General features: G+C 35.4%; 1 protein-coding gene across 1 annotated transcript; it reads left to right on the forward strand.

Moving 5' to 3' along the window:
- The first annotated feature begins 8,228 nt into the window (after window positions 1-8,228).
- LOC110738956 lies at window positions 8,229-8,825 on the forward strand. Its single transcript, XM_021919402.1, has one exon. It carries the CDS (start codon window positions 8,229-8,231, stop codon window positions 8,823-8,825), a length of 597 nt encoding a protein of 198 aa, XP_021775094.1.
- Window positions 8,826-14,002: the final 5,177 nt, after the last annotated feature.

The following is a 14,002-nucleotide window of genomic DNA, read 5'->3' on the forward strand; positions in this document are numbered from 1 at the left end:
ATGGTATTGACTATGATGAAACCTTTTCTCCATTAGAAATGCTTAAGTCCATTCGGATTTTTCTAGCAATTGCTGCATTTTTCGATTACGAAATTCGGCTGATGGATGTCAAAACTGCCTTCTTAAATGGGTTCTTGATGGAGGAAGTGTATATGACACAACCTGAGGGTTTTGAAGATCTAGAAAATCCTGGAAAGGTATGAAAACTTCAGAAATCCATTTATGGATTGAAGCAAAGCATCAAGGAGTTGGAACCTTCGTTTCGATGAAGCGACCAAATAGTTTGATTTTCTCAAAAGCAAAAAGGAACCTTGTGTATAAAAGAAGTCCAGTGGGAGCAGCATAGTTTTCTTAGTCTTGTATGTAGATGACATATTGCTCATGGGAAACGACATACCAATGCTTGAATCAGTCAAGGAGTGGTAGAAGAGTTGTTTCTCCATGAAAGACTTAGGTGACGCCGAGTACATTATGGGAATCAAGATCCATCAAGACAGGTCTCGAAGGATGATTGGACTAAGTCAAGAGACTTATGTTGATAAGGTTCTTGACAGATTTTCGATAAAAGACTCTAAGAGAGGATTTCTCCCCATGTCTCATGGCATTACGCTCAGTAAATCTCAGTGCCCTAAAACGCTAGAAGAGATGAGACGCATTGTTGATAAACCTTATGCTTCAACAATAGGGTCAATCATGTATGCTATGATATGTACAAGGCAGGATGTTTCATATGCTCTAAGCATGTGTAGCTGATTTCAGGAAAATCCAGGAGAAGCACACTGGACAGCTGCCAAGAACATCCTTAAGTACTTGAGAAGGAATAAAAGAATGTTTCTAGTATACGACGACAAAGATGAGTTGGTTGTCAAAGGTTATACGGATGCGAGTTTCTAAACATACAGAGATGATTTCAAATACCTGTCTGGGTACATCTTCTGTCTAAATGGAGGAGCAGTGGGCTGGAGGAGTTCGAAGCAAAGCACTGTCCAGACTCTACTACAGAACCAGAGTATTTAGCTGATGTTGAGGCTAGGCCTGTTCACGGATCGGATATCCGATCCGAAATGTGATTTCGGATCGGATATCCGAAGACTCGGATATCAAAAATTGATATCCAAATCCGATTTGAAAAATTCGGATATCCAAAATTTTTGGATCGGATGCTTCGGATATCCATTATCCAATATTAAGTAAAATTGTTATGATTACTTTCTAAATTTCACTAATTTTACCGTTTTTTTATCGCTAAGTTGTACAAATTATTTTAACAAAAATAGTAGTCCTTTTGCAATTAATATTATCATTAAATATATTAAGAATATTACAATAAGTTAATAATACAGGGTTAGTTTTATATGAACAATTTAAAAATTATATTATTTTAGGCTTTATATTTCGGATATCTTTCGGATATCGGATATCCAAAATTCTGAAAATTAATATCCAAATCCGCATCTGATATCCGCTTTTTCGGATCGGATATCCGATCCGAAATGAAAACTCGGATCGGATATCCAAAAATTCGGATCGGTTGCGGATCGAATTATCGGATTTTCGGATTCTCGGATAGTTTTGTACAGGCCTAGTTGAACCAGCTAAGGAAGCAGTTTGGATTAAGAAATTCCTTATTGAGATGGAAATTGTACCAAGTGCTCAAAAGGGAATCGAGTTGTATTGTGACAACAATGGCACCATTGTTCAATCAAAGGAGCCTAAGCCACACTTCAAATCTAAACATGTTGAGAGGAAGTATCATCTCATTTGAGAAATTGTTGGCAGATGAGAAGTCAAGATGTTCAAAGTTCATATGGATGAGAATATCATTGATCCACTTACTAAACCCCTTCCATTGCCCAAGCATGAGAAACATGGTAATGCAACTGGATTGAGGCTGATGATGTAATTTAAGTTGTATTTGTTTTTGAGAAAAACATATTACATATGTAATACATTCATTGGCAGAATTATGTTTAATCAGAAGTTCATCATTTCTGTTATTTAATTATGGTTTTAGATATAAAATAAAATGTCCAAAATAATTATGGATTGATGGGCTCATCAGGTTGATGACCTGGTAAATGAAACCCCACAGGTGAAAAAAATCCATATATTATTTAAGTTCCTAGTTTGGAATCATTAAAGTGGACATAAATGATTTCAATAAATGGACTAGAATGTAAGATTCATTGGATAGCGCAGTTTCATTAGCTATAGAGGCATAGTGATGATGCTTGGTCAATCACATGGATATGCATGAATGATACATGATCGAACTATAGACCTACTTTGAAGTTCAAGTATAGAACTTTCGGATATATTAGTGGATTCCTTTGACATGAGTGGAACATTGATTCCATTCAGTGATTGATTTAACTGTTGTACACTCAAACGTCTGCCCGTAACTGGAGATTATAAAGTGTGTTTCCCGGTTACTTCATGAGTTGAGTGGGAGCTTTGGTTGCCACGAGATTGGATTGAGTCTACCTATTTAATTAGGAATGTGTCTTGGTCCCTTGAGGAGGGAGAATTCAGAAAATGCATGGCTATGCTCAAATGGATTACATAATAATCATTTGTTTTGTAATTCTAACTCAGTTCTCAAGAAAAAGATTTGTAGGTTAATATGATCACGACATGAGATGCAATCATATTATCAAATCGACACACATTGACTTAAGGAATTTGAATATTTTGCACTTGTCTCAGATAAGTGGGAGATTGAAGGAGTTATGTCTTCGATAAGTGCAATTACTAGATATATCAAGGATCACAATTATGGAGATAATTAGTTCATTCTATAGGGTCGTCAATGTTTGGTGCTAGATATGACAATTGATCATTGGGCTAGTTAAATAGTCCAAAGCCTTATAGAATGGATCCTATGAGGTCACATACAAGAGTATTGGGTCAAACAACTTAGAGGCCCATTATTAGGCCTCATGAGTTTATGACATGCCACATTGATTGTTGGGCTAGAATAGTTAGAAGAGCTTAGAGTGTATTGGGCTTGACATAGATTTATTTAGAGATTTGATCTATAAATATAATCCATGCCTAGGGTTGTATGACATAACAATTAATAGTTAATTGTGAACCAAGCAACAAACTCCTAAAACCCTAATTCTCTCTCTCTCCACTCGGCCCTTTCTCTCTCTCCTCCCTGTCCGTACGGCCGGTCCACTTGGGTGGCGTGTGTGATGGTTGTTTGGGTGGTTCGTGGTGTGCTCGTGACTCACATCTCCGTAAAAGATTGATTTAAGTGTTCAATCATAACTAACTAGCATTAGTGGAGGTTTGATCCGTGCTCGCGGACTTAGTAGAGGAGTCGCACGTGGTGTTCTTATTCTCCTTATTGTTTTTGCTCGATCATACGTGGAATCAGACTACAAAGGTATTAATTCTAATTCTTTATGTGTTATGCATGATCTTAGTATTAGGTGCTATATAAATGTGATTCATGTTTCCGCAATTCGTATAAACTCCTACAGAATTTCCCATATTTATTTAACAACTTATCTCATGATAAAATACTAGTACGTATTTATTACTTTTATTAAAAAAAAAGGAAATTTTGCAAAAAAAAAAAAACCACCTTTTAAATATTATTTTTTGCATATAACCACCTTTTTAAAAAAATATGTTGCAAAAGACCACCAATTTTAATATTTTTGTTGCAAATTACCACCATTTCAATGTAAAATAATTGATTAATTTGTCTTAAAAAGTGGTATTTTGCAACAAAAATTTTAAAATTGGTGGTCTTTTGCAACATTTTTTTAAGAGGTGATTATATGCAAAAAAAAAATTAAAAGGTGGTTTTTTTTCAAAATTTCACTATCAAAGTTAATATTATAAATAGTGGAAAAGTTTAACGTGTTACAAATTAACCCCTAATAATATACTAACAGATTAGTAGAAGATTAGTAAAGTCATTATAATTAATTCACAATTTACATATGTATTTACAGGATAAATAATTGGTTGAATTGAGTTTGATAATATTAGTGAGGTTGATAGCAAGAAAGCACAATTAGTTTCAACATCATGGTTTCCAAAAAAATAAATGATTCAGGAATGGTGTTGGCAGCCATATAGGAATAATGTGGGGAGGAAAAAATAAAATAGGTTGAAAGAACAACCTCATCTAATACCATGAAAGGTTTAAGATTGATTGTATTATTCTTAAAGAATTGCATCCATTTATATTACAAGTTTAGAGCATATACAATAGCTTTGTTAATAAGGATAGAAAAAATATACTACCTCCGTTAAATGTTAGGTGCAACTTTGGAATATTTTATATCTCACAAATAATACCCTAAAGTTGCACATATATTAAACAGATGTAATATTATACAAAATAAGAGCAAATACTCTCTTTGAATTAAGCAATCTAAAGTCAATTAATATGGACTAAATATATGTTAAATATACGTAAATAATATTGATTGAGAAACAATATAAAACAAGTCCAAGATATTATCTTGGACAAGGCCGTCCTAAACAGTCTAGAGGCCTTGTGCTAGATTTATAAATTACGCACTACGATATTTTATTCTAATCTTATATTCACGCTATGTACACGGTAATTTTTTTAGATTAAGGTATAATTAATATGTTGAAAAAAATATTTAAAAAAAGTGAGTGATCCCCCTTCCCTTATACTCCCTCCGTATCGGTTTATGTGCGACAATTGAAAATATATTTGAGAGGTAAAATATTCATTGTTAGAGGTAAACCGATACGGAGGAAGTATAATAAAGATAAATTATTACCAAATTGTGACAAATAAAATAAAAATATTGTATGTATAATATGGACTATGTGACAAAACACCATTGAATTTTATACAAAGATAATTATAGATTTGTATACCCATAGAAACATATGGAGGAAGAAGTTATTTTAATTTTTAGATGAGAGATGTTAAAGTAATTCATGTACGAAAAAAATATTGGGAGATGTTCCAAAACATTTAATACTGCGGGGATTTGAACCATGTCTTTCTTAAAAAAAATGTGATGCTATTACCACCGGGCTATAACAAATATATTGCATTTTACCTAGAGCAATTCACACATAATATATAAACCTGTTTGGGGCCATCGGAATCAGGGGCTCTGTGCGGTGGGGTTGTTTGCACAGCCTCATCACCGGCCCTGATCTTAGAGTATCTTTACTAATAAGATATTTGCACTAGTAGAAAAAAGCAAAAAGGCATCGGTTCAAAACCCCCCCTAACCCATCGGTTTTGAACCGCTGAATATGTAAGGGATGCCAATTCCTCCAACATATGCCACCGGTTCAAAATCGGAGGGAAAAAGAGCTTTTGGCACCAATTAACCGGTGGCATTAATTATTTTGCCACAGGTTAACCGGTGCAAAAAAATCTTCCTGGGTTTTTTTTGGTTTTTGCAGTTATTAACCGGTGCCATTTTATGTATTTTTTTCCTGTTTTCCTACAATAATATTTAAAAAAAAAACTGTAATTCCAACAATAATAACCTGTTTTCCTGCCTTTATAATTAATATTAACAAAAATAGTTATAATTATAATTATTATTATAATTACCAATAATAATATTATTATTAATAATTAAAATAAGAATAATTTCAAAATTGTAATAAAAACAACAATACATATATAGATATAAATATTCCCAAATGCAATACAATACAATAAACAAAAAGTGTTATATATATATATATGTACATATATATATATATATATATATATATATATATATATATATATATATATACAAACAATACTAAGTAATTAATGAATAATAATAACATAGTTAAAAAGTTAACAAAACATAAAATCACAATAAAAGTGACATTTACATGTTAAAGGTGATAAAAGACGCCAATATTCCTATGATTCATAATCATCTTAGAATTGGTAAACTTGTTACTCACACTGAATTTGATGATTTTAGAGATTGTGTCAGTGCTTGTGGTTTGAAGGACATTAGGCATGTGGGGTGTACTTACACTTGGAATAATAAGCAGGAAGGGGATAATAGAGTTTACTCAAGAATTGATAGAGTGATGGGTAATGATGATTGGTTTGTGACTTGTTCTGAAGCTTATGTTCATTATCTTCCTGAGATGTTCTTTGATCACTGTCCTGGTTCGATTTACTTAGATAACCAGGCAGCTACTGGCAAGAGGTCTTTTAAATTTCTTGATATGTGGACTTCTCATGCTGCTTATCCTGAAATTGTGAGAGCTGCCTGGAATGATGATGTCACAGGGGCTGAGATGTTCAAAGTTGTGAGTAAATTAAAGAATTTGAAGAAGAAGTTAAAGAACTTGCATAAGAATGAGTTCTCTGATATTGAAGTTCAGTTTGCTAAGAGTAAGCAGAATCTGGAAATAGCTCAACTGGTTGTTCAAGCTGATATTCAGAATATGGAGTTAAGAGAGGTTGAGAGGCAGAAGTTAGATGATTTCTCTCAGATTAGGGATTGCTATTTCTCTATGCTATCTCAGAAGGCAAAGATTAACTGGCTCAAAGTTGGAGATGAAAATACTAAGTATTTTCATAACTGTATTAAATTGAAGAAATACAGGAAAAGAGTGATTGTAGTGAAGGATATGGATAATTCTTGGTGTGATTCTTCTGATAAGATCTCTGAAGCTTTTCTTTCCTATTATAAGATGCTGCTTGGTTCTGATTTTGGGGATAGACTAAGTGTGCATTCTGATGTGGTTAGGAGTGGTTATATTCTGAATGAGTCTCAAGCTCAGATGTTGGAAGCTCCTTTCACTAGAACTGATGTCAAGAGGGCTATGTTCTCTATTCCTGGCAATAAGTCTCCTGGTCTTGATGGGTACAATAGTACTTTTTTCAAGAAATCTTGGGGCGTTATTGGTGACCAGATTATTGATGTTATCTTGCAATTCTTTGAGAATGGGAAGCTGTTGAAGGAGGTAAATGTTACTATCCTTACTTTGATCCCTAAAGTTGATTCTCCTAATTCTGTCATTGATTTTAGACCCATTGCCTTTGCAATGTCATCTATAAGTGTATCACTAAGATGATTTGTAGTAGGTTGAAGTTAGTTCTTCCTGATATTGTGTCTCAGAATCAAACTGGGTTTGTAGAAGGTAGACAGATTATTCAGAATATCAGTATTATTCAGGATCTGGTGGCTAGATATGGAAGAAAGAGCTCTCCTAGTGCTTGTCTTTTGAAGGTTGACATTAGGAAGGCTTATGATTCAGTGAATTGGGATTTTTTAGAAGAGATGCTGGGGGCTTTAAACTTCCCTAAAAAGCTGATTAGCTTGATTATGGTTTGTGTTAGAACTCCCTCTTTCACCCTAAGTATTAATGGCAGTTTGTGTGGTTTTTTCAAGGGTAAGAGAGGTTTGAGACAGGGAGATCCTATGTCTCCTCTTCTTTTTGTGATCTGTATGGAGTATCTCTCTAGGCTTCTTAAGATTGTGGGAGAGCAGCCTCAGTTTCAGTTTCACCCTAGGTGTAAAGGTTTAGCTCTGAACCATTTGGTGTTTGCTGATGATTTAGTCATCTTCAGTAAAGGAGAAGATGCTTCAGTTGGGCTTATTCTTAGAGCTCTTGCTACTTTTGCAGCTTCTTCTGGCTTAGTTGCTAATGATGGGAAGTCTAATATTTATTTTTGCAACACTGATTATACAGTCAAGGAGAATATTATTCAGAGTTCTGGCTTCAAGGAAGGAAAGTTGCCTTTCAAGTACCTTGCGGTAAATGTTAGTAATAAAAATCTTTCTAAGGATGATTGTCAATCTTTGATTGACAAAATCACTAATAGAATTAGAAGTTGGGGGTGCAGAACTCTCTCTTATGCTGGGAGAGCCCAGCTTGTTAATTCTGTCTTGCTCTCTTTACACATCTACTGGGCTACTATTTTTGTTATTCCAAAAACTCTTTTGGATGGAGTTGTTGCTATTTGCAGGAATTACCTTTGGGATGGGAAGCCTGTTTATTACAGAGCTCCTCCTATTGCTTGGGATATAGTTTGTAGAAGCAAGAAGCAAGGGGGTTTAGGAATACATGATTGTCATGCTTGGAATGTTGTTGCTATTGGTAAGAATATCTGGAATATAGCTCAGAAATAGGATAGTCTCTGGCTTAGATGGGTTAATGGGATTTATTTGAAGGGCAAAACTTGGAAGCGATTCCAGTGCCCTTAGAATGCTAGCTGGAATTGGAAGCATGTTTGGAAAATAAAGGATATCATGAAGACTGGGTATAGTGGTGATAGATGGGTAGTTGATGCTAAAGGCTACTCTATTGCTAGTGGTTATAAATGGTTGAAGCTTCAATATGCAGATGTGGATTGGAGTAGTTGGGTCTGGAATAGGTTGAATATTCCCAGACATCGTTTCATCTGCTGGATGATTATGTGGAAGAAAATCAGAGTTAGAGCTCACCTTGCTAAGATTGGGGTAATCACTGATGATAAATGCCCTTTATGTGAAAACAGTGCTGAAACTGTTGAGCATCTTTTTTTCAACTGTCAATATACTAGAAAGTGCTGCATTGAGCTCCAGTCAAGAATTGGTCAGAATATTAGCTTCTCTTCTTTGGAAGATTGCTATCAGAAGCTGTTGGATATTAAGGGCAGGTTTCAGAGACAAGTGTTTCAGAGTTGCTATGCAGGGCTCTTGTATTGCATCTGGTGTCAAAGGAATAAGGCAGTCTGGGATAAGAGCATTATGAAGACTGAGAAGCTGATTCAGAACTTATGTAGAGACATTTATCATAGAATTACTCAAGTAATGCCTGCTAAAACAAGCAGAAAGAAAATTGAGTGGTTCAATGCCTTGTATTGATTGTAGTTGGTGTGCTTTGCCTGTTTGCTGGGTGTATGGGGTGTGGTGTTCCTGCTTTTTTCTCTTGTTTTGTTGGCCTTAGGGTCTGTAATGTTGTTTGGTGTTGAGCTATTAATATAATTTTTTACCTTTTTCAAAAATAAAAAAAAGACGCCAATATGTCTCGAACTTCATTAAGTTCCTTGCTTGTCAATGGACCATCCTTTTGTGCCTTGAAAAACTTGAATTACATAAAAATTGTGTTAAACATTATATATTTTCTAATTCTTTCACATAACATTTCAATATTATCTGGTCTTAGGTGTCTAAGGCTTGAAATCACATCAAAATAGCATTTTACTAAGTTTTAAGACGTATTTTTACAAAATGACCCAAATATGGCCTATATGACTTCTATTTAGCCCATTTTCTACCTTTCTTATCAAATGAACTATTTATTTCTCATAACATGTTAACGTTACCTAGTTTTAGGTGTCTAAGGCTTAAAATTGAATCAAAAGAGCATTTTACCAAAAATGGCCCCAATATGGCCTACATGCATGACTTCTATTTAGCCCATTTTCTACATTTTTTATTAAATGATCTATTTCTTTCTCATAACATGTCAATATTATATAGTTTAAGGTTTTTAAGTTTTGAAATTTCATTAAAAGAGCATTTTAACAATGGCCCAAATATAGCCTATATTACTTCTATTTAGCCCGTTTTCTACCTTTCTTATCAAATGAACTATTTGTTTCTCATATAATGTCAATTTTACCTAGTTTTAAGTGTCTAAGGCTTAAAATTGAATAAAAAAAGCATTTTACCAAAAATGGCCTCAATATGGCCTACATGCATGACTTCTATTTAGCCCATTTTCTACATTTTTTTATTAAATGATCTATTTCTTTCTTATAACATGTCAATATTATCTAGTTTTAGGTGTCTAAGGTTTGAAATCACATCAAAAGAGCATATTAACAAAAAGTGGCCCAAATATAGCCTATATGACTTCTATTTCGCCCATTTTCTACATTTCTTATCAAATGAACTACTTATTTCTCATAACATGTTAATATTATCTAGTTTTAGGTGTTTAAGGATTGAAATCATATCAAAAGAGCATTTCATTAAGTTTTAGGACTTACTTCATCAAGCTGTTGACTGTCTGTACAATGAGTCACTATGTCAAGCATGAATATCATAACATACAAGCCACAATCAAGTCCATTTTCTTGTTGAGCGTACTAGCATATGACGAACAAATCACATGATTGAAACATGAATAGCTAATTAGCAAATATTTAACAATGTTTTTTAAGATAATCACAATATCGTTTAAATTACCATCAGTGAGTTCCATGTTGAACCCTGAGGAGCACGACAATGTAGCCTCTTCATAACACTGTAGTAAAGTACATTCAAATTTGATTAGTCGTCTTACTACTAAATTAGTTAGCATTAATCATCACTAGGTAGCTATATATATTTACTTTTCCAATATAGCCTTCACGAGCCACTTCTCCGATGATCGAGCTAAATCAAGGTGATAGATTATGTTATTGGAATTACAAATCACCATGAGGGTCCAATGCTCCCTACATAAGTTCACAATATACAAACAAATCAATATTTAGGAGTCAACAGGCCAAACGATTGAATTTGACATGGTTAGACATACTCTTTATAACATGGGGCGAATATGGACTTGTCTCCCGCACTCAGTGATTCCCCGAGAGGTCCAACATAATACAACACGTCACGGTAGTTGCCTAAGATTCTAGGAGTGGATATGTTCTCAAGGCATAACCACCCAACTTTACAAGGAGAATCGGTGTCAGTTAAGTGCTCCTATAGTGCTCTGCGTGCATGAACATTGAATAATTAATCAATTGAAGGATAATCACCATTAATTTGAATAACATAGATTAAGTGGCATTGAATTACCTCATGAATGTTTGAATGAGGGAAATGTTAAGCATTGCACCACATAGAAATTCCTTCAAATCTTCTTTGTTAATCCATGCAACTATATTCTCATCATAGTGGAACATTGCCTTAGGAAGTGCAACTTCAATGGGATCGACCAATTGACCAGCACGATTGTGAAGAAAGGTCAAATAACAGAGAGTGATTGAAGTACAATGTCTTCAACCAGTAAAGTAGGTTGCATGGGTGAACCTCTCGAAGAGTTCAACTTCGACGCTTTTTCACTCTTGGATCGTTGTTCACTCATCTTCTTAGCTTGTTAGGTTGATAAATTCTTTTAGGCTTCTCCACCCTCATTTTCTTTGAAGTTTGGCTTCTATGCAAAATCTGAAACTTCAACGACTGAGTGAGTTAATAGAAATGTGATGGGAAATTCTCAATGGTGCTCTTAAGGTTTTTTTTTTCTCAATGGTAAACACAAAAAAACAAATTATCAATGGTAATCTGTAATTTGTAAAACTAATTCAGTGGGGAACATTAGTTAAGCATTTTAAGGGAAATATTAACTATGGTTAATGTTTTAGAAGGGGGAAAAGAAAAATGTCTAAAGTACCCCTATTTTCTTTATGTAAAAAAAAAAAAAAAACCATTCACTTCTTCTCCCATCCCCGACCAAGCACTAAATACACCCACGACTCCGAGGACAACGTCATTTTTCGCGGCACCCACCATGCACCATCATCATCATTTTATCATCAATTAAATACTAAATACCCACCATCATCAAACATCATCATCATTTTCACCATTAACAACACAGTGTTAGATAATTGTAAAGAGCCCTAGGTTTTGACGAAGATTGAATTGGGCTACGAATTTTCTATTCAACAAATCGGGTGGATTTTATAGGCGTATCTTGACTGCGACGACCAAATTTCAGTGTTAAATCATTGAAAACCGCCATTGAAGGGGATTGAAGGTTTTTTTAGGGTTTTCTCTCTCTTTGAGTTTTGTTGGTGGGTAGTTTTGTCTGGGTGAGTTTCCATAGTAAAAATGTGACGGGTTTTCGAAGAGAGAGATTTTGGGAAGGAGAGGGTCACCGGGGAAATCCGATGAGAGAGAATCGGGGGAAGGAGAGGGAATCGGGGAAGGTGATATGAGGGAATTGGGAAAGGAGATGGTCGCCGGCGCCTGGGTAAGGGAGGGAGAGCGTGGCCGGCCACCGCTGGCAAGGGAGGGGGCTGGCAGTGGGTTGGGGTTGGGGTGGCTTGTTTTTTTTTTAATTCTTTATTTAATTAATAGGGTTATATTAGAAATTATTCCTTTAGTTAACTAGGGTTAAGCTAATAATTATGGATTTATATCATAAATGTTACCACTGAAATAGTTTTACAAATTATAGATTACCATTGATAATTTGTTTTTTTAGTGTTTACCATTCAGAAAAAAAAGAAACCTTAAGAGCACCATTGAGAATTTCCCAAAAAATAAAAAAGTGTAGATGCCAACGCCTCTGCAGCCAAGGCAGGAGTTGCCGAGGCCGCCGCAGCCTCGGCATTGGAGATGGGGCCCGAGGAGTCGTGAGTGAGTGCTATTTTAGGTTTTTTTTAAGTGGTGCAGCTAGAGAGTGCCTAACAGTTATTTAAAACAAAAAAATAAAAATAAATAAATTACCTCTTTGATCAACATTACCCACGCACGTGGCCAAGCCACAAAGCTACCTAGAGCTTGCCAAAGCTTTGTTATCTCAACGTCCTCTATGGGCACCGGTAGTGGGATGTCTTCGAACCCCGCAATCACTAAATTGATCCCAACCGAGTAATGATGTGACCTCACCATATCATCGGTCGTCTCTTGTGCACTACCATACGCCACCAAATGCAATTCTCCGCTATTTGATAGTCCCGGGCCTAGAAGTGCACACCGGGTGTCTTCCTACACTAGTAAAAAAAGAAGTTATCAAAAGAGGTCTTTTCCTACACTATTGATAATATAATGAAATTCATTACGCTAGAACCAAACAAATCCCCTATAAATCTTGATATTCATGCGGTGTTGGATTATCAATCTCCCTCGAGTCTGCATGTGTAGGAGTAGCAACCTGCAATAGTTCATCAATAATGCCACCTCAGATCTCACGTAACTCAATATTTTAAAACTTGTAATAGATTTGAAACTACCTCATGTAGCACATCATCTCCATGTATATATCTCATCTCCTCCATGTCTATCACCTTCTCCTTGTCCTTGTAGGTGACTACATGAGTCGACCAGTGTAGTCGTGGGGAACGACAAGCTTGGTAAGTTCATTTGCTTCGCCCAAGCATTGAATTCACCTACTATCTCATTGCGTACTTGTTCCTTAATTGATGCCAACTTGGAATCCAAGTTATCCGGTGAATTAACACATGCTCGAGATCGACCCGATTTTGTGTATTCTGGACCCATCACCTTTTCTCATCCTAGCAATGACCCTCCCGAACCTACTACTCGTCCTGGATGGTAGGGATTTCCTAAAGCCAAGGTGAAAGGGTCTTTCTCCACACTTGGGACCAATTTTCCCTCTACAGGTTCTTCGGTGTACTCAAGCTATAGCAAAAGGAAAAAGGATGTCAATAATATAGTTAATGTTTTGTATAGTGATAATTTTGCAAAAGGTTCTTAAAATTCAACAGTTCATAGGTAACTTACAAGTTTATCTGCCATAATTTTGGTTTATAGACCCTTGATGACCCATTTTCCGGTTTCCTTATCAAACGTATGGAGAGAAAAAATGAAATCACCTGCACGACTCACCAAAGTAGTGACCGTGGAATTAGAGGGTTCTTTCGATGGCACTAGAAGCAATTTGGGGTATACACCCATTTCGATCCACGTTCCCTCCATTCACCAAATGTCTTAGCCCCCATACGATGGGTGTACTCCTTTTGCAATGCATTTTTTGTATTTTTCTATCGAAGGTTCCTACATAAATACAAATGTTAGTATCATTACTTCAAAAAGAGTCAAGCTATCATTCAATTGGCATCAGATTTACCCAAACTTACAACTGCTTTCTCTTGACTTCTTTGAATAATGAAATTTTCCCAGTCATCTTTTGACACGCTCTGCCATTTTTGCTACAGGAGAAGGTCATCCTCAACAATTTTGTCATTTCCACTTTCATTACCCTTTCCCTTGCAAGCTTTCTTCTTCTTTGGTTTCTTCTTCTTATAGATCCATCCATTAGATAAGATGGTCTTAAAGCCTTTGGATTTTTCCGCTAC

The sequence above is a fragment of the Chenopodium quinoa genome, unplaced genomic scaffold (genome assembly GCF_001683475.1).
Source record: "Chenopodium quinoa cultivar QQ74 unplaced genomic scaffold, ASM168347v1, whole genome shotgun sequence".
NCBI classification, from domain to species: Eukaryota; Viridiplantae; Streptophyta; class Magnoliopsida; order Caryophyllales; family Amaranthaceae; genus Chenopodium; species Chenopodium quinoa.

Excerpts from the sequence above, each read along its gene's own strand:
- LOC110738956 (XM_021919402.1), top strand. The coding sequence starts at position 8,229 with ATGAAGACTGGGTATAGTGGTGATAGATGGGTAGTTGATGCTAAAGGC.